General features: G+C 39.1%; 2 protein-coding genes across 3 annotated transcripts; one reads left to right on the top strand and one right to left on the bottom strand.

Annotated features, from left to right (window-relative positions):
• Positions 1–1892: 1892 nt before the first annotated feature.
• LOC131256994 (uncharacterized) lies at positions 1893–14680 on the top strand. 2 transcript variants are annotated; one of them, XM_058258134.1, is made up of 10 exons: positions 1901–2388; positions 5542–5625; positions 5795–5829; positions 5993–6110; positions 8907–8995; positions 9856–9961; positions 10059–10192; positions 10283–10331; positions 11648–11731; positions 14297–14680. In XM_058258134.1, the coding sequence occupies exons 1-9, from the start codon at positions 2170–2172 to the stop codon at positions 11723–11725; spliced, it is 912 nt and encodes a 303-aa protein (XP_058114117.1). In that variant the 5' UTR covers positions 1901–2169; the 3' UTR covers positions 11726–11731; positions 14297–14680. The 2 variants fall into 2 exon arrangements, 1 of the variants encoding a protein (XP_058114117.1); XR_009177042.1 differs by lacking the exons at positions 11648–11731; positions 14297–14680 and adding an exon at positions 10871–11552 and having other exon boundaries at positions 1893–2388; positions 10283–10739.
• On the bottom strand, positions 12244–16270 carry LOC131256995 (temperature-induced lipocalin-1). Its single transcript, XM_058258135.1, has 2 exons — positions 15888–16270; positions 12244–12728 (listed from the first exon to the last, which is right to left on the bottom strand). The coding sequence occupies exons 1-2, from the start codon at positions 16260–16262 to the stop codon at positions 12543–12545; spliced, it is 561 nt and encodes a 186-aa protein (XP_058114118.1). The 5' UTR covers positions 16263–16270; the 3' UTR covers positions 12244–12542.
• Positions 16271–21043: the final 4773 nt, after the last annotated feature.

Genomic DNA, 21043 nt, shown 5'->3' on the forward strand with positions numbered 1-21043 from the left:
GGGTTCCCAAGACCATTGCTTTTAACCATGACATGAAGTTCATTAGCCATTTTTGGCAGACTTTGTGGACTCGATTCGATACAAGACTTCAATTCAACAGCACCTACAAGCCACAGACTGATGGGTAGACTGAAGTTGTGAATCGCACGTTGGGAAACCTCATTCGATGTATTTCATGTGAAAAATGAAGCAATAAGATTTGACCTTGTCTCAAACGGAGTTTGTATTCAACAACATGGTGAAGCGTTCAACAGGGAAGTCCCCGTTCTAGATTATTTACGGTCGAGTACCTCGCCACACACTTGACTTGGTCCCTCTGCCCAAGCTTCCAGGCATGAGCATTGCAGTAGAACATATGAGAGACAAGATCATAGACATTCATGCGGAGGTACAGACCAAGGTACACGTCTTGAATGAAAAGTATAAGAAACAAACGAAGAAGCATCGGCGACAAAAAAGTGTTCAAGGTAGGCGACCACGTTATGGTTCATTTACGCAAAGAGAGATTTTCGACCAGGACATACAACAAATTGAAGAATAAGAAGATTGGACCGGTACCAATCATCCGAAAGATCAATGATAACGCTTACGTTGTTGATCTTCCAGATGACATGGTGATCTCACAGACTTTCAACGTCGCGGACCTGACCGAGTATCATGAACCAAAGTAGGATGAGAACTCGAGCACGAGTTATTTTGAAGTGGAGGGGACTGATGTAAAGCGGGTTGCGAATAGTTTTATGGCCAATATGGATTAGAAAAGGCCTAGTCAACGACAGAAGTGATCCAGACCGTCAAACCTTAAATAGGGTGTATCTCGCAATCCGGAATGATTTATTCGACGTACCGTATATGATTTTAGGGTAGGATGAGCTACTTTAGCCACCCAAGCTATGCCAAGTCGCCCACCCCGATTTTGCAAAATACCATCAGATCGATGGTCGAATTCCCGTTTTATTTTCGTTTTTACTATTTATAGTAAGTTTTAGTTTGATTATATCTCTTCATCCGTTGGGCTTTAGGAGTCACGCCCAATATGAAAAGTGCTTAGAATAATTAGGAGAACAACATGGTGGAGCCAAATAGGACACTTACTATTTTTGGCCGAAAACCTTGCACACTAGTAGACATCATGATCGTCTATAAATAGAAAGTTTACCATTTATAGTAAGTTGCGAATTCTAGGAGTTTTAATTGTAGTTTGATTCTGAAACTTCTCCCATGGTTTAGTATCCCTATTTAAAGGGTTGTGAACTCAATTACGAATTTTATAGAATTTATTTTCTATTTTTCTTGCTTTTTTCCTTATGGATTTGAGGAGTCCCTGTGAGGAGTCCAGAGCAGCTCCGTGGATTTGGAGTAGTTATCCTCATGGAATACGATGATCGACCTCATCACGTTCATCCCTGTGTCAATAAGCTAGTGTCATATTAGAGAAAAAAAATTAGGATGACTTGTGATTTTGGCTGCCCACATCAAAAGCAATAATTAGTAGAGAGAGATGTTCGCTCTTGACATCTACAAAACCAACCATGATAATTATATAAAATCCACTTCAATCATTAGATTCTACACAAACATTTAGCTAGTAGTCCAAAAACTATACTTATTTGTAATTTACATAGCCACATACATTGCTTCTAATCATATGGTCCACCTAAATCTGAGCTAATTTTTGGGCTCATATCTAACATAGGTGACAGACCTGATGGTTGGGTGGAATTTACACGAACATCACAGTAGACCCCACTCGAGCCACTGACCCATTTGTTGTCACTCGCCACCAAAGGGGAGTGAAATGATAATTATATGGATTGATGAGGTAGCTTTTCAAAATCCTTTTAAAAAAGGCAATGAGACTCCATATTAATCAGTTTTTTCTTTTTAATTTCCTGGTGGTTTCTGTGAGTGCGAAAGAGAGAGATTTGGTTTGTAGTTAAGAGAGAAGGTGAGATTTGAACTGACGAAACTAATGAACGGAGTGGGCCCCACGGAGCTCTCTGTTACTTGAACTCCCCATAATACCCCTTTCTTCAGTACATGTAACGATGAATGATGCAGGTTGTATTGTGATTGGGAGGGAGAGCGACGAATGATGCAGGTTGTATTGTGATTGGGAGAGAGAGAGAGAGAGAGAGAGAGAGAGAGAGAGAGAGAGAGAGAGAGTTGATGGGCCATCATGGGCATGATCAGAACCGTTCATCATGGGGTTGCACCATGCTAACCCAGGCTGCTCTATGCGTGGGTATGTACATGGCATTTTACATTGGTACCCCTATGAAATCGAACAAGAGAAGTGCAGGAGACGGCAGAGCTCTTGATTTACACTTTCTCACTGTCTCTGGAGGCCAAAGACCCCCAAAACAACAGGCCCATCTCCTCAAACAGGTCTCTCTCTCTCTCTCTCTCAACTTCATAGATTGGATTTTCAGATTCCAGCATAATATAGTCCATAGGATCACCTGAATTTGTAGTCATCAGGCCTCTGCCTTATTGGGGAGCCCACACTCGATCATCTGAACCGATCATCTGCTAGGTTCCATCCTGGATGGGCCATTTTGCTAGACGTATTGGACGGAACTTCGGCGGGCTAGATTTTGTGTGGTTAGGTGGACTGCCTGCCTTTTCGTCTTCAATTGTGTTCTAGCAGTGTTGTAGTAGGCTTATTAGTTCCAAATTTCCTCTGTTTTCAGTTGGGTTTGATTCCTTTTATCTATTTATGTGGCCTTTCAGCGAAGGAGTTTTGATTTTGTTTGTGTTTGGTGCTTCCTATTTCTGTTTTGTAAATTAATCTGTTGACAGGAGGCTGTTTTCCATTTTTGCTTTTTGGTTATGTAGGCTGCCTTTGGATGCACAAGTGAATTGAATTGAGAATGTTTGAGGAAATGATGACTAATCAGTGGTCTTGTAGTATTTGTAACCGGGAAGTAGCCCTCAAATCCAATTCATGTCCATTTCAAGTCCAAATTGAAATTTACATTATTGCAATTTGAAGCCCAGATTGTCGATTTTTGTTGCTAAACTACAATGTGGGTCATTCCACTGTTTTAGACTAATGATTACAATACAAATCAATAGCTCATCCAAATACATCAATGTTGTTTTGGTCATATGCTTCTATGATCCATGCTTCTTTTGATGGTTTGATGTATCCAGTGTTTTAAATAGCGAATAGCGTGTAGCATAATGTTCACACCTTTGAAGTGCGAGGTGTAAGCTACATAGCGTGTAGCGAAAGCAACAAGCAACTACTAGATTTTTAATTAAGGTGCTTGGTTGCACCAATGTCATGATATTCTGTACCAAATTAGACTGATTAATAATGAAATTTAACAAAATTTTATGATTTTTTGTGCAACAAAATGGAACCTAAGGTCATAGGAAAGGGAAATGATTAAGTATAAAGGTCAAGAAAGAGCAATGAAACTGATTTAATATTTATTTATTTATTATTTTACTAAAAGCATTAAAAAGGTTAACTAATTTTTATTGAAAATGGAAAAATGTAACAAATCATTGAAAACATCATGTGAGCTACATAGCATACAGCGCATACAAATTATCATGTAGTATAGGCGACATGCGACTTAAGCTATTTTCATGAGATACGTACCATGCTACACTACGTAGCGTAAGCGTAGCTACTTAAAACACTGGGTGTCGCACACCTTACGCCTTTCACTTCCAAAAAGATTTTATCATCTGTTTCTATGTTTGTTCATTCAATCCTTCTGTAGTGGGTTTTGTACATCATAGTTTAAGAACCTGAAAAGTCAACTTGGCTCCATGTTCATCTGGGTTGTGTTGACTCAAAGCTCCAACCTAACTTGTCTCTATATGTAGTAATTTATAAATTAAAAAAATTAGCAATTGTAGAGAAAAATTAAAATAGTTGTCTGCTGTAAGTATGGTAAAATAAGAAAACACATGGCCAAGTACAGCATTGTTTGCTGGCTGAGAGTGTCTGCTCATCTTGCAGAAATTGCGAGTTTGATCCCAATCCGCCCCTCTTTAATTTTATTAAAAACTGGATTTGACAAGGCCAGTGACTTGGCAGGAGTTGTGTCGAGTATACTGATTTAGCGAGTCGATTTCTTGATGAGGCTTCCTGAGTCAGGGATGAGTCTCTCAGAACCGAGTCTCCAGATGACTCAGCTTGAGATCTCGCTGAGTTCACTTGACTCGGCCAAGTTTCGAGTTGAGTCAGTGAGTTTTAAAACTATGGTAAGGATTTTTTATTTTTATTTTTCATTTGTTGGTCAGGTTCTTGTTTTTGTTTGTTATGTTCTTAGAGTTTTAAAACTATGGTAAGGATTTTTTATTTTTATTTTTCATTTGTTGGTCAGGTTCTTGTTTTTGTTTGTTATGTTCTTATTTTGCAAGTCTTACGAAATTACTATCCACAATGATTTTGGGAGAATCTTTAAGGTTTGATATGAACGAATTTTGATTTGTTGCCAATCTAATCGATGTGTTTGTATGGTTGGCGAATCAGGAAAATTGTGTTCCCTACCATGGACAACCTTTGTACAAAAAGTACATGGATTGGAGAATCTTAGCCTTTCCTCCTTCAATGTAGATGGTTGATCCCTTCCTATATTCACCATTTAAGGCCACAAATTTGAAGGCAGGGATTGCACATTAGGCGTGATTCGAAGATGTGGGCCATCTGAGGTAGAACTGACTAGATGGAACGTTTGGATCAATGTTTTAAATAGTGCATAGCGTATGGCGTAGCGTTTGGTCCTCTATTACATGATACTTAATATTTTTTTAATTAAAATAATAAAAAATATGATAAATTTTACAAAATATATAATTCCTATTGAGTTCTTGATTGTGAATCTGGATCATCGACCACATATTTCCATGCAAAATCTCCCTTTCTTTGCCTTTAGACATCTCTAAGTGTGACATCTTATTTATTTATTTATTGAAACATCACAAATTCACAATATGGACCACAATTTGGATGGTCTAGATTGATTTAAGTGCTCTATCCACAATATAGAACACAATTTGGATGGTCCAAATTGATCTAATGTAGTGCCGCATGTGATGGGGATGAGTCACCACCATTTTAAAATAGGCGTGGAACTAGCATTAGAAGAAAAACTAAAAAAAAAAGAGGAGGAGATTCTAAGTAGCATATGCTACATGCACTACATGCTACATGCTCTGTAGCTTACTCTACTAGGGAGTTACGCTACCTGCATGCACTATGTAGTGTTTTAGCTATGCCACGCACTATGATACGAGCGCTACCAAAAACACTGGTTTGGATTCACCCACTGTACAGCCACACATAGGTTGGAGACTTGCAGTATCATTTAATCAAGACTGATTAGTTGCACATGCATGAAGCTCTAAAGTCGGCTACATGATTTGGGTTTCTTTATCTGGATTTCTAAATGTATTTAATATCTGATGTAATCATGCTCTTCTCTCTCTCTCTCTCTCTCTCTCTCTCTCTCTCTCTCTCTTTTTTTTTTTTTTTCGGTTTTGTGTTTCTGGCTGTGGAAATTACTGTCATCGATAAAGATGGAGAAGGTAGCAAAGACCTACAAAGTGAAGTTTGTAATAAACATCAGTGAACTTGGGGAGGACGATCCACTTCTCAGAAATGTAAGATCTTCATCTCAAGCAATAGAAAAACTGGATATGAAAAGCCCCTTCGATATTTGTTGCTTCAAACTACTTATTTCTGAGAAACAATTACATTTCGCTGCTATCTTGGGTCAGTTACATGAATCAGATTATGACACTAAATTGTGAAAGACATGCCATTTTGCAGGGCACACTGCATTTCCCATCACTGAAGATTCCCTGGTATATCATCCTTTCCTAAAAAAAATAAAATCCATTGTGTTTTTTTTTTTTTTTTGGTTTATTTTGTTTCAAGAAAGGTTTTGATTATGAGTTCCTCCAACACAGTGCACTGCCTGATTTCTTCTTAAGATGTAATTAATCTGAATAGTGATACTTCCTGTAGGTATACTACTATTAGTAGAGCATCGCAGGAACAAGGTAGGGGATACTTCCTGAGTCAGGTTACAGTGCCACCCCAGCGAACCTTAGACATCATTGGTTTGGAGACGGGTTCATTACAAGTATGATTTTTGTTTATCGTACTTCTGTCCCTCAGTTGGACATCTTTTGCGTCCTAGTATTTCTTAAAATTTAATATAGTAAGCTCTTTCTAAAAATTGGTTTAGGTTATATCGTCCCTTGTTTATAGAATTTCTTTTAATCGGCTTTAAGGCCACGTTTGAAATTCTTGTTGTTATTTACATGCTTTTCATTGATTACTCTGAGATAATACAACAATAACCTGAAAGTGTTAAATCGTCCGTTTTCCCTGGCAAGTGGGGTCAATATGGCGTCAATATGGCTAACCCCAAATAGCTGGGATCAAGATGTAATGATGATGATGATGATGGGTCAATGTGATCTCCTCCACGTGGATATAGGATTTCCAGACTTATAGCTTCTCATACCATAGTGCAATAGGATCATATATAGATACCCAGTTCACGTGGGTGCTCGAGAATATGGTACGTGAGCAAATAAATGATGGTTTTGGCTGCAATATGCCAAGTTAGGCATGAAACTGCTAGCATCTACATTATAGAGATGATACGATGTTGGTCGTGTGGTTTGTTGTTGAAGATGAAATACACACGCTTCATGAAGATGAATTAAAATGTCTAACATGTCTTTGTCACAGAAGATGTCCTTTAGTTTTCTTCTCAAGCTGATTAGTTGGATGGCCCTTAACCTTCACATTTTGTGGCATCTATCCTTGGAGTTTTGGTAAGCATCTTTGCATTTAAACTAGAAATGATCGATATACCTTTCAGTATCCTAATTATGTACATAATAATACCATGAACTACTAATTCGAGCAAAGTCTCTAACACCTCCCTCAAGATACAATGAATAGCCTTTGCATTGAAAGTTGCTAGAAAGAGTTGTGACTTTCTCTTGATAGGCCTTCTAGTGAGTGTCAGTAATCCTGTTGGTCAAACAAAATGAATAAGAAGAGCAAAGTCTCTAACACCTTCCTCAAGATACAGTGAATAACCTTTGCATCAAAAGTTGTTAGAGTCGTGACTTTTTGTTGATAGGCCTTTCTAGTGAGAACGTCAGTAATCCTGTTGGTCAAACAAAATAAATAAGAATTCCTATTTGAATTGGGACCCTTTGGCCCCATCTGGAGGCAAGAATGCTTATCTACAGCTGCTTGACCTTGTGTATTGTTATAAGTGGTCATGTTGGGTGTGTCATTGTTGTCCTACTTAGATGCTCAATAAGAAGTTTAGCTCTCCTCCTTGTTCATTTCTTAGGCCTGTTTGGATTCTTGGAAAGGAAAAGTCGTTTCCGATAAAACTTCCTTTCCTCGGTTTGCAAAAATTGTCTATTTATTATTCTTGGAAGACAGACCATTTCCCATTTCCCAGAAAATTCATCATTCAGGTGCCATTGTGCCTCTACTATATATGCTACTTTCCATCTTCATGTGTCAATGTGCCTCCATCCATCTTCGAGTGCCCCACGTCTCAAGTTGCCATCATCCATCTTCTAGTGCCTCAGGTGTGCTGCATTTGCCGATGTGCTGCCTCCCATTTTCAAGTGCCCCACGTGCAATTGTTCATCTTCAAGTGCCCTAGCCCATGTGCCACCATTCATCGTTAAGCCTCGCATGTGCCATGTCCATCTTCAAGTGCCCCATATTTGCCAGTGTTAACATGTGGTACATGTGCCGCTGTCCAGCTTCAAGTGCCCCATATGTGCTACAATCCAGCTTCAAGCACTCCACATGTGTCACCGTCCACCTTCAACAACCTCATGTGTCACATGTCCCATTGTGGCACATGGAAATAACTACCATGTAAAATTTCATTGGAAAGTTTTGCTTCTCCAAACAAACAACAGTTTCTTTTCCTTTCCACAAGTTTCCTTTCCTTTCCCTTGGAAAGGACATTTCCTTGAATCCAGGTTAGCCCCTTGAGGAGAGTTTAGGACAAATGTAATGCATAATCGTTCCGCTTCTTTCATATGGATTCCAAGATCTCTCTTATTTTTCTCCATTAGTGATGGTATTATGCTTGTGTTTGTTTCATTGATGTCATTATTGCTGCTTGCTGGTTCATTTTTTTCATTGTCATTTCTCCACAATTCCTTGTACCTGGTTATCTTCATTTTCTCCATCTTCATTCCATGTATTTAGAATCTTCTGGGAGACATAAAACCAAGTTCTCTCTAGCTGGTGGTAAAAATATTTCCTAAAATCTAATATCATATATAATGGCAATAGGCTTGCAATTAGTCTTAGGAACTTCAGTTATTAGAAGGTAAAATTCTAATTAAAAATGTAGTTGCTTGGGAAGGGATTGTTTTGGATTTTATTGTACAAGTGTCACGGATGGAGTAGATGGAACCCTCTTCCTTTCCCTTCTGTTAATGTGCATAACCTGCACCGACCTGTCCTCTCCTATGTGTGTAGCCTGCATGATGCTTCTAGTTAGTGAGACCCTATGACTAAGGCTCTGTGGTGCTCACCCCAACAATTGGGTCACGGCATGTATCTCCAACGTTTCCCTCCGTCTCTCTCCTTTTTTCTCTCCCCTCCAAATTTCTCTTCCTTTTCTTTCTTTATCCTCTTGCGCCACGTGCATCACGTGTGCCATACCCAAGCCAACCAATATTATTTAAAAGTTAATACCAAACTTCCATTATTTCCAAAATCTTTCACTGCTACTAGTTTGAATCCTATCAATTGGGATGTGGCTTTTGGCAAGTGCAGGAAGGATGAAATTATTTTCACTTGATGATTAGACAACACATTTGTAAAAGTAGGGGCACACCAATTCATTCTTATGAATTTATGCTCATCTTATTTCCAGGATCTCTTCCGCAATGAACGATTAAGCGACATCGAAAACGATCAATTGCATTGGCTGATGAGGACATTGGCAGCGAGTGATAGCGAATGGTCTGTCATTGAATTAAGCATTTCATTGTTTGTTTAACTTGTAAATCAGTTGTTAAGGCTATATCTGAATGCATTGTAGAATTGAACTGCAGTAGTTATCTCAATCAAGTGGAGGTCACCAACTTGCAGTTCCCTGCCCTAGTATGTGTACCTGTGACTGGGTTTGAAGATGGAAATCATGTTACTTTGAAGTTGGACTCAACTGCTGTTTGAGGACAACTTCTTACTTATGTATACTGCCGAAGGCAGTTACAATTTGGTCATATCCTCCCATCATTATCATCAGGATCCTTCTAACTAGGTGTCACTCCTGCTTCAAACCGTGCTTCAGACTCTCACTCCTACTTCAAACTGCACTTCAGACTCTCACTCCTGCTGCTTCCTACACGTTTATACTTGTTTACATTTTGAAATAGTCACTTCCCTGCTTCCACACATGAATTTGTTGCTGCCTTGCTTCATGCTTCATGCTTCATGCAACATATATCATCACCATCACCATCACCATCACCATCACCATCATTCCTATCTAATGTTCTAATGGATCATCATCATCATCATAATTTTGATGATTTGTTGTTGTTGGTCATTTCCTCTCTATTGGAGGAATTATTGCAATTCAGTACAGTAGTGCACCCAAAGGCAGCCTAAATCAGACCACTACATTTCCTCAAGTTTCATTGAAAGCTCATACCCATCTGCAGTTCTCCTAATCAGTGTACCATTTTTTATTAGCACTTGATTGTTTATTTTCAATTGTGTTTGATCAATTTATGAATTCCTGAGTTCAGTTGTAAAAACTTGCTAATTCTTGTGATGGAGTCGGTAAACCAACTTTGTTTTGGCTTTGCTCAATCCAGGCGCATAGTTGTTGGATTTCATCCACTGATAGTTTGTGACGAGCATGCGACGGTAACAACAAGGGTTTATGAGTCTCTACACCAAATTTTCTTGAACTATCAAGTGGTAAGATGATATGAAATAGTTGAAGCATTTCAAGGATCCGTTGATGCCTCAATGGTGTTAAAGAAGTGATTTTTACCTCAACACATTTTTATTTCAGAAGGCATATCTGAGCAAGCATGGTTGCACTGGCTATTATAACAGCGATAGAGGTATTGTTTACATTGAAAACCCAGGCCATGTCAATGAAAACCACAGACCTCCCTCAGTAAATGAAACTTCCAATTCCCTTAAGTGAGTTCTTCTAACATTGTTTCCAAAGAGATTGTATAATGTATTCCTTCCATGCAAGAAATTTAACAGAAATGCTGCTGCCTTCTTCAGAGAAATGCATGATGGCTTCCTTCTGCATAGAGTCAGCTCCCTAGAGTTTGTGAGTATCAGTTCTTGACTAACTCTTTCGGACGTTTCGGCATTCAGCAGCAATGGAATGTGCTCATGCCAAAGCCAGGAAATGGGAACCTGTCCAAAGCAGTTTCCGTTTCCCTGTGCCACCCAAAAATCAACTCGGAACAAAAGATTTAGCAAGCGGTGACTCAGACTGACTTGTTTGGTCCTGAGTTAAGTCGCATCTCAGATGAGTTGGGCTGAGTCACCACTTATTTCCAATTCTGGCTTGTGGTGCCGTTTGACTCGGACCAGGATCAGTTCTTTCAAAAACCTGAAAATTTTACTGGACTCGATGTCCAGCTGGGTCAGGTGTACTGGAAGACTCGACCCAACTCCACTGAATATTTATAATTTTAAGAAAAGATCTCATGTTCTACCAGTTGGACCATAAGTAACCATCCATTCAGCAAATTACTCCTTTCATGTGTGTGCACAACATTCAAATGTCGCGCACACACATAATAGAATAGAAGTTATTTGCTAGGTGGACTATAAATTGTGGTCCGACCGGTTAGACTTGAGACCCTGTTTAAAAATATTAGTAACAGTATATGTATTTAACACAGAATTACAGAACTCATATAAAATACAACCATCATCAAATGACAGGATGACAAATTGGTTAAGTTGTCTCCCAATTGTTGAGTTCGGGTTCGATTCTCTCGCTCCCCTTTTCTCATTTTAGTTAGAGCTGTACATGAGCTGAACCAAGTCGATCTTGGCCCAGCTTGGCTCGGCTCGGCCAACAGGCTACTCCAGCTCGAACTTGGCTCGGTCCTCGAGCCTGATTGGCCAGCTCGGCTCGGTCAGCAGCTTGGCCCAACTCGAGCTGAGTTCGAGCCTACGAGCTGAGTTCGAGTTTAAGTTTTAGGGTATTTCAATATATATAATATATATTATCATATATATAATATAATATATAATTTATTTAAATATATAAATATATACAAAATATTTACATTAAGTGAACCCCATCAGAGTCGAATCAATTCAAACTGAGTCAAGTTCGTTTACAGTTCTAATTTTAGTAATGTTTAAACTGTGACTCAGTCGATGACGGGTTCGATTGTGACTTAGTTGGAGTCACCGTGAATGTGAGTAGTGTCAATTCAACTGAGTGGTTGAGTCGAGTTAACGAATAAGATCTTGTGGACTCAAGTTGACTCAGCCCAAATTTGGAGTCGACAAAAGAAGAAGAAGAAGAGAAAGAATCAATCTGGCTTTGCAGGCCAGGTCAAATGAGCCCTTAGAGATGCAATTGTCTCATTGCTGACTGGTTGAATCTTCTCTCAATGGCAGGTTTCCTACTTCATTAACTCAGCAGGCAAAGTGATGTTCAAATCTACAATTTATCAAAGGGGTAAAGAGATCATGTGAATTCAGGCAATCAAACATCACTCATTCTTTCCACTACACCCTTTATTTTCATTCCTTGTACCATTCCTTCATTGTTTCACTCTCACTTAATGCAAATAGTAGTATCCGACTTCACTTTTGAATGCATTCATATGAGTTTATGATCTTTCAAAATGACCGTTTGATTTTATTATTGTTGACAATATTAATAGGAATTTTCTAATGTCCCATAAATCCCCAGAGCTTTTAAATGCAACGTGGGATGCCCAATCATCAATCAGGATAGTTCATTCAATAGTACAATTAGGAGCAAGCTTTAGTGCAAGAATCATGCTGATTGGATGACCATAAATGGGGACAATTTGTTACAACCATCCATTGTTTATAAGCCATAGATCACATGGTTAGAATCATCAAACCAAAAGTGCTACTGTGGAATCATAAACAATGCAAAGTGAGATCTATTGAATCACATAAAATCACATAACACTTAGGTTCAAGTGATCCACAAAAGAAAACCCACCCACAAAAGGCATACATAAAAGAAAGTACAATCCAAGCTCAGATTTATTCGCAACCAAAAAAAGCTACAAATTTAAATGGTTTACAGAAACCCAGCATAGAAAAAAGCTACAAATCCATCGAAACATCAATATAAAGTCATAGCTATCATAGCTTAATATGCAATGAAACATACATATTAATATGCACACATAACCACAAACACTAAGTACAACTGGTTTATAAACAAAAGCCCACACTAAGAGGTTTTGGGTTTGTAGGAAAAGAACACTCTTTGTACAAAAGGTGGTGGAAAAGGGTTGTACCATATTGGACTCTATTTTCCCAGGATGGATTTGATCCACCAAATGCCTTTAGTGTCCTTGGGACCTTCTTCACTCTCCGGGGGAGGGTCTGTATGTGTTGTTTTGTGGAGCTTCTTGACATCATAGCCTTGTTCTGTGGCCTTCTCAAGCAGCTGGTTGTAAATCTCTTCATCAAGATGGTTTTGCCTGCACAAGATCTTTACACAGCAAGGGAAAAAAATGATTAAAATGGTGAGGGATTTTGTGTCACGTACCAAACTATCAAAGCTTGGAAACTATACACTAAAACTCAGTTTAAAGCGTCTGTATCACATTGATTATGATACAAATGACCCTTAACCATAACCGTCAGACAGCGTTGGACTATAGTAGGGGACAGTTCTCAAATGGCCATGACTTTTTTAGTTTTATTAGAAGAACTGGTCATCCAGTGAATCAGTGAGCATTGATGGATTTTTGTGTTGAACTGGTGGACCAACTGCTAATTCAATAAAATCAAACTATTCTGATTACTTTGAAAACAAAAGCCAGAAATTGGATAAGCCTGCCATAAGATGACACCTGAACCATTTAGGCAAGATCGAATCCTTGTGTGATCTCAACAGTCATATTGCCCTCATGGACTGTGTCCCAATAAAATTTTCCATTTGACAGTTCTAGTTGTCTACTAAGTGGTTGAAAATGGATGATTAGGAAAAGGAAAAAACGATCCCCATTTCATGAAAAACACCAATTGCACCACCAGGATTATCATAACCAGAGGTTAGGATCTTTAAATAAATCTGATTTTGGATGACCTATCTAAAGTTGTTCCCACGACTTGGACAGTTTAATTGAATTAATGTATGCCATGTGTGCAATTTTAGAATGCCTCACTATCAAATATCCCAATGTGGCAGGGTAACAAATAAACTCCCCTTTCAAATTGTCTCCACTCCTCCCTCTCACATCTTGCAGACTACTTGTCCATGTGCATTTTATGTGCTGTATCTACTAGTGCATATGAGCTTTCTTCAACCATAGTTCAGAAAACTAAAAACTTGAGTTGATGAGATGCTGAGTAAGGAAGGGATGACTTGAATGAATCTTTACTTGACTCCGTAAATTTAAAATATTTATGGTATTTAATAAGCATTTAAAATATCTAGATTAGACAAAAAAAAGTCTACATACATGACTGTGTAGCTGTACCCTAGATGTGGATATGCTGAAATTATGTGCGTACATCATTGTAATATGTATCCTTTTGGTTATCAAACAACACATAAATTCATCTCCCTTGAGTAATCCACATGGTATCAGAGCAAGTTATTGACACACAGATTTATCTCCCTTGACTTACCCACGTGGACAACAACCAAAAGAAAAGAAAGAAAAAGGAAAAACAAAAAAACAAAAAACCCCCACATTTATAAATCTTTTATAAGATTTCGCTTTTGGTTTCTCACCTGGCTACGGTTGGAACACTGATTTCTGAAGCAGCCATTCATCGTTAGGCCATGTATCATCTAGATTAAAAATGTTTTTCCCAGTGGATCTTGAGGGGAAGCATATATGAAGCTGCCTTCTTGGGTTACTAATCCTGAAAATCATGTGTGTTGACTTTGATGGACTTTGTATGGATTTAAATATGCTCCTTAAAAGTTTAGTTTTGTGGTTGTGTCGACAGTTTCGGTAGAGTTATCATGATCTTGTCATGTTTGTATCTAGTCACTTTTAAAAGTTGTGCTGTGCTACAATATGCTGATGTTACGATTGTTTACAGAAATGATGCAAGCACCATTCATATGATCAAACAACAACTCAGTCAACTCGGATGAAAGACCTGGGATTCTAGTGAGCTGTTGGTGCATCAGAGATAGATTGAATGAATGTTGGTGATGGGGCTATGCAATACAAAATCCAATCCATTGATGGCCGGAGATGGCAGATACTAGTGGTTGCAGGTCAGAAACGGTTTGAGCTGATGTGTTGTGAGTTGCAGCCAGTTGGGGTTCGGGCAGATCTTGTCATGTAGATGATGGATGATGATAGTCTGAGGAGTTTCAGAGGCAGTCGGGTGTATGGTAGATCCAGACGGATCAAAGAGAACAGTTGTTGAATGATGAATGGATGGGATGATCAAAGACAAAAGAGGGACCACCAATCAGCATCAGAGATTAACTCTATATCAAGACAACTCCTAGAACCAAGTTGTCGAAAGCTCGTGTTCTATTCAATTGATAATAATCTCAATATATGCAAGAGACTATCTTTTGAGCCTCGGGTGGGCCACCAACGTAAGGATCACAAACAAGCAATTTGGCAACGTTTTTTAATTGACCGTTTAGATGGCCAACCTTTGGACGGTTTGGATCATTTTATTGGTGTGATTTTAGTGATGTAGGAAAAAATTAGATTGTTTCGGAGTATCATCAACGTGCCACGTGTATGGTGGACATGTGGGTAGCGGCACCCTTGTTCACTCACACGACTCTCCAAGGAAGATAAAAAGGCATTTTCACCCCCATTTACTTCCAAATCTTCTATGTGAGAGAGGATTTCATTTACAACACCGTTTACTCCCATTTCATTTCATTTCTATGCATTTACTTCCATCCAAACACACCTCAAATACCATTTATCTCCATTTACTCCCAATTCCTCACATTTACCTTCATTTACTCCCGTCCAAATGGCCCCTAAAGAAACCGACCAAGATGGAACACATCCTAACCCAATTCCTACATGGCATTGCAAAACTCACAATAAAATCTTAAAAAAATATTTGAGGGTTGTTTGGATGCTTATAAATTGTGCTAGTAGTCAGGTAAATGATTTACTGTGAGTGTTTGTATGCTGAAAAATGTCCCTAAATGATTTACAGGCTGTAAAGCAGCTGTAAATGAAAACCTCATCTACTTGCAAATGAAATAAAGCCTAATGGGTCTCTACTCATGGCTCAGGCTCAGTGATAGACTATGTGAGTTTCAACACCAAGGTCATGGGTTTGAGTGCTCATTATGGGGTGTCTGGGTGTGAGTGTGTAAATAATAATAATAATAATAATAATAATAATAATAATAAAAAGGTCAGCCTAATGGCTAGAATTTTGAATTTTGGCTTTAAACATATTCCAGCTCTAACAATTTAAACAAACATGATCAGCTGTAAACAATTTTCACCTGTAATTCAATTACTTGCGATTCATTTACCACTTACACCATATACAGGCATCCAAACGGCCCCTTAGAAAATATCAGAAACACAATAAACAATAGTATATCATATAGACATTACAAAAAACCATATATATATATATAGAGAGAGAGAGAGAGAGAGAGAGAGAGAGAGAGAGAGAGAGAGGAATGACATACCCAGAGAGACTTCCTACTAGGCTGTCCAATCAAAGCATACTGATAATCCTCATCAATGAACAAAACCCAATAATCTCCTGTAACAGGTATTATAGGAAAGAAAGGTGGCACGTAGAATTTCACTTTGAACTTAGCTTCTTCACTTTTTGTATTGGCTTTGTACGCTGTCCCTTCTATAGACCCTCTCCTCCCATCGTTCCATGTCTCATTCAACACATTCACTATCCCATCTTCTCTCAGTGTGTATGTTGCTCTCGTGTTCTCCCCGTTCTTCGGTTGATTTCTTGATGGGAATGATGCTATCTCATACCAACGGCCCATGTATCTCTTCAAATCCAATCCCTTCACTACTTCCATCTCTTTCTTTGCTGCCATCTTTGCCACTGCAAATATTCCAATTGCAAGCCGTCAGAGATATAGAGATAGAGAGAGAGAGCCAGCTCTTGTTGGGGATATTTTGGTTATGGATAAGAACGTAAGATATTGGTGGTGATCCATCAGCATTTGTAAATGGTGGTGCATCACGTGGCATGCATGGATATCCAATCCAGTCTGTACCAACTCTGGGGCCCACTTTGGATGGGACGAATTCGAAAATCACACTTGATCTAGTGATGGTCGCCTTCTGAACGGTGCTTATTCGTTGAAAAACAAAGTTGTATCGAATTCATGGAGATCAGATCATTTGATGGGCCGGATGTTTCATGCAGTGGAAAATAATTTGGACGGTCTGGATGGTGTTATGTGTACGCAACATGTAAGGTGTGGAAACACCATAACTTAAAAAACGGTGGTAGACTATCATTCTACTGTTGTCGGCATATAACGTAAGGGAGATAAGGCGGCGAGTGAGAAGCAAGGTGATTTGCCGCCATGGACATGGTGGGGACACGTGGAGGTTTTCAGCCTTATCAGGATCTAGTAGAATGTTCTAGATCCGTCTCCTCTCACGTGCGAGTAGGGGTGGCAATGGGCTTTTTTGGGCTAGCCTGGCCCAACACTTAAGCCCAGTCCAGATCTAGCCCAACACTTAAGACCCAAAACGAGAGCCCAGCCCAATTCCATTATAGGTCTACCACATCAGGCCCAAGGCCCACTCCAGAAAGGGAGACCCGGGCCCTCTCTGGAAATTGATGGCGTCTCTATTTCCCAGCTGAACATTCCTAATCTATCGGTTGATCAAGTGGGCCACACATTCAAAGAAAGACCACATTCAAAATGGATGGGCAATCCAACCTAGGATTTGAATTGCAAATTTGTAGGATATAACAAAAGTTGGGCCGGGCCAGGTTGGGATAAAATGGCTTTAGGCAAGCCCAAGACCAAACCAAGCCCGGCCCATGGGCCAAGATAGTAGGTCCAAGCCCTGCCCAAAGCCAGGTCGGGCTTGTCAGGTCAGGTGGGCTACCTGGCCTATTTCTACCTTATATGAGAGTTGGGCGCATGTCTACAAGCTATTATAGGCCATGTAGGTGAGCCACCTTGTCAATGTATGCATGGCAACTGGGCTGGGGTTGAACCCTGAGTAGAGTCTGCTTTGGGTGGGCTAAACTAGGACCACTTGAATGGGGCCCCGAATTTTAGACCATATAGCTAATTGGGCCAAGAGATTCAGAAAGGTGGGTGCAGGTCCAAGCAACTGATTTTATTGATGGGCCAACGGAGCCCAATCACAATGGGTTGGGCTCGCAACTAGGTCTGTAGCTTTTGAGCTGGAGTTGGACATGATTTGGGCTAGACTGACCCTGACCTAGCCCATTTTCCATCATATGGTGTAGATGTGAAATGTTTGGCTCTGCACTGTTCGGTAACTTGTCCAAGCTGATCCATAGCTAAATATCCAGCCCACTCCTAGCCTGGCCCACCAGTTTCCACTGGTATGATTTCCTAGTTACTATATCTAGAGGTGGGCAAGGTCCGACCTAACTCGATCGAACTGGTTGGATCCGATCTGACCCGAACCGAAATTTAGGATTGAGTCGGATCGAGTAGACCCACACAGATTTGACCGCACAATGAGTCGATTTCGAATTAGTAGCCAATTCTATCCGATCCGATCTGCTCGGGTATTATAAAGTATATTTTTACTTTAAAAAAAAAAAAAAAACTTTTACCCCTCTTTTCTACCCTAACCTGTCCCTACCTGAGCAGCGCTGCACCCATCTCGATCTGAATTCAGGCCACTCAACAGCCCAACAACCCATATTCACCGTTCATCCTCATCCATTCATCAGGTAGGTTTCATTTATTTTATTTTATTTTTAATTTTTCTATGTATTTTCAAGCGGCGGCCCGCCCTGGCTCGCTAGTAGACTACACTGGCTCAGGTGTAGCCATGTAGGCCACTGGTGGCCCGCCCTGGCTCGCTGGTGGACTGCACTTCATGGTGGGTCCCTCTCTAGCTCGCTAGTGGTCCGACCGAGGTCGGGACCTCACTAGCTCGGCTGCAGCGTCTGGCCTTGGGTCGCTGGTGTTTCGGCCGAGATACCCTGATCCTAAACCCTACCCCCTAATCCTAAACCCTTCCCTAACCCTAAACCTTTATCCTAACCCAAACCCTAACCTAAACCCTAAACCTTAACCCTAACCCTAAACCCTACCCTAACCCTAAATTTAAATCTTAACCCAAACCCAAACCTAACCCTAAACCTTAAACCTAACCCTAACCCCTAGACCCTAAACTCTAACCCTAACCCTAACCCTAACCCTAACCTTAACCCTAAACTGTAAACCTTAAACCTAAACCCTAAACCCTAATTCCTACATTGCAAAAGTGTTTAATTTATTTAAAATTTTAAATTAAACAATTAGTAGTTAATTTGTTGGTATTTATATTTACATTATTTTTTAGTATTATCATTTACATTGTTTATTGCTTATTGCTTACTGCTTACTACTTAATATGTTTGTATAATTGTATTATATTACTTTTTTGCTTATCTTATTTTTGTGCATTCTATAGTTAGCTTAATATGTATTACATTGCTTCCTTTTTTTTTGCTTAGCTTATTATTGGGACTTGTGCCTTGTGAGTTAGATAATTAGTTGTCTATTTGAAGATTTCTATATGGCTATACATATATATAGTGTATTTTTGGTGGCATAAAAATTGCTCAAATTGTCCCATTTTGGACAGTTCAAGGTTAGATGAATAGTATGCTTTCATATAAGTTATTTAAATGTTCATACCTGATCTGCGGTCCATCTCCTCATTTCTATCTGGATATGTTTCTTCATTTTCATTTCCAATGACAAATATCTTTACATTGCTTAGATATTTGACATCAGAATGTAACGGAAGATCAACGTATCTGGAGAGGCATGGGGAGATGTTACCGGATTTTCGATGTTGGCGTTTAAACGAGAATATTAAAGTATTACAATCTATCCAACCTTCGATGGGTAATTAATTTGGGATTTAGTATAACTCTTTTAACATTAAATTGCTAGTGTTAATATGATTTAGTATTTTTCAACTATTGGATGACTAGTGAGGGTCTTTCCAATAGCCCGAGTGTTTTGTCAGTTACATCGTCGGTGATTTTGGAAGATGAATGATTAGGTCTAGAAGATGAAGAGGTGCCTACTGATACTAGTATCTCATAATCAGCAAAAAAAATCAGTAGTGTGGGACGATTTTGAAGAAGTAACCCTAAAGAATGACACCATGAAGATACAATGCAAGTACTACAAGACTCAATATGCTAAGCAAGCAGATGAGTCGACCACAACTTTGAAGAAACTTAGTTTGAAGTGTCATAAAAAAGTGATAAGTCAGACCTCAAGGCAACAAACACTTTTATTTACTTATCTTTAGTGGGTTTGTTGTAAGGTACATTGTTTATCTACAAGTATAACAAAGAGCAGGTGAATGAGTTGACGGGTTAATTTATTATTATCGATAAAAGACAATTTCAAATAGTAGAGAGTTCTGCTTTTGTCGAATTAGCCCGATGCCTTAACCCCAAATACGAGAAGGTCTCCCATACAACAATAAAAAGAGTGTGCATGAAAATATATGAAAGCGAGAAGCTCAAGTTTAAAAGACAGTTGGAATCAATTTCTCAAATTAGCTTGACATTAGATTTGTGGACAGCATCCAATCAACGGAATGAGTATATGTCATTAACTACTCACTAAGTTGATGCCGAATGGAGACTCTGCAAGAGAATCATAAACCTTTGTTATCTTACTCCTCCTCACATTGGATTGATGATTTCAGACTGCATATACAAATGTCTTGTAGAGTGGAGAATTGAGAAGAAAATCTCCTCAATAACTTTAGACAATACTTCTGCAAATAATAGCGTAATAACGAATTTGCAAAACCAGTTTAGGACCACTGGTGACTTATATTTTGGTGAAAAGATTTTTCATGTTAGGTGTTGTGCCTACATCCTAAACTTGATTGTACAAGATGACCTTAAAACAATTGAGCAAACGATCGAGAACATAAGAGAAAGTGTGTAGTACATAATGGGGCCACCGTCACGAATATATACATGGAATGAGATCGTGAAGCGGTTGAATTTGTCATTTCAGAGAACGATGAAGCTGGATGTCATGACATGTTGGAATTCAACTTTTGAAATGTTGGATTCAGCGATAGCTTTCATAGATGCATTCTCTCACTATGCGGAGCGTGATAATGTATTTTTTTGGTTGCCTTATGAAGATGATTAGTCAAGAGCTGAATCACTTTGCAAGTTCTTTTCAGTTTTTGCAACACATTGAAGAAATTTTCGGAAAGCAAGTATCTAACAACAAATATATTTCTGCGAGAATTTTGGAAGTTAAAAGATGCCTTGCACAAAAGCTGTAGTGGACCAGACTTTTTATAATTAATGTCCATGGGTATGCAGTTAAAGTTTGATAACTATTGGTCTAAGTGTAGTCTGGTAATGGCTTTTACAGTCGTTCTTGATCCTCGATACAAGATGATCATAGTTGTATTCATATGTAACAAGTTATACGATGCAATGAGTGCCCTTGAGGTCGATAAGATTCATGATGCAGTTAATGATTTGTACAATTTCTATGTATGCACCGCAAAAGACAAAACTTGTCAAGTGGGTTCTAGTTCTACTGTTGATGAACCGTCAGAAGAAATGGTAGATGATTTCATGTCTTTCGTGGCACAACATGAGACTCAAATG

This window comes from Magnolia sinica, chromosome 9 (assembly GCF_029962835.1).
Source record: "Magnolia sinica isolate HGM2019 chromosome 9, MsV1, whole genome shotgun sequence".
Lineage (NCBI taxonomy): Eukaryota > Viridiplantae > Streptophyta > Magnoliopsida > Magnoliales > Magnoliaceae > Magnolia > Magnolia sinica.

Bases quoted from the DNA above. Each gene is read 5' to 3' on its own strand.
- LOC131256994 (XM_058258134.1), top strand. From the start codon at position 2,170: ATGGGCCATCATGGGCATGATCAGAACCGTTCATCATGGGGTTGCACC. The intron at 9,962-10,058 runs GTAAGATGATAT...TTTTTATTTCAG, and splicing joins TTTTCTTGAACTATCAAGTG to AAGGCATATCTGAGCAAGCA. The intron at 10,193-10,282 runs GTGAGTTCTTCT...TGCCTTCTTCAG, and splicing joins GAAACTTCCAATTCCCTTAA to AGAAATGCATGATGGCTTCC.
- LOC131256995 (XM_058258135.1), bottom strand. From the start codon at position 16,262: ATGGCAGCAAAGAAAGAGATGGAAGTAGTGAAGGGATTGGATTTGAAG. The intron at 12,729-15,887 runs GTATGTCATTCC...TGCTGTGTAAAG, and splicing joins CTAGTAGGAAGTCTCTCTGG to ATCTTGTGCAGGCAAAACCA.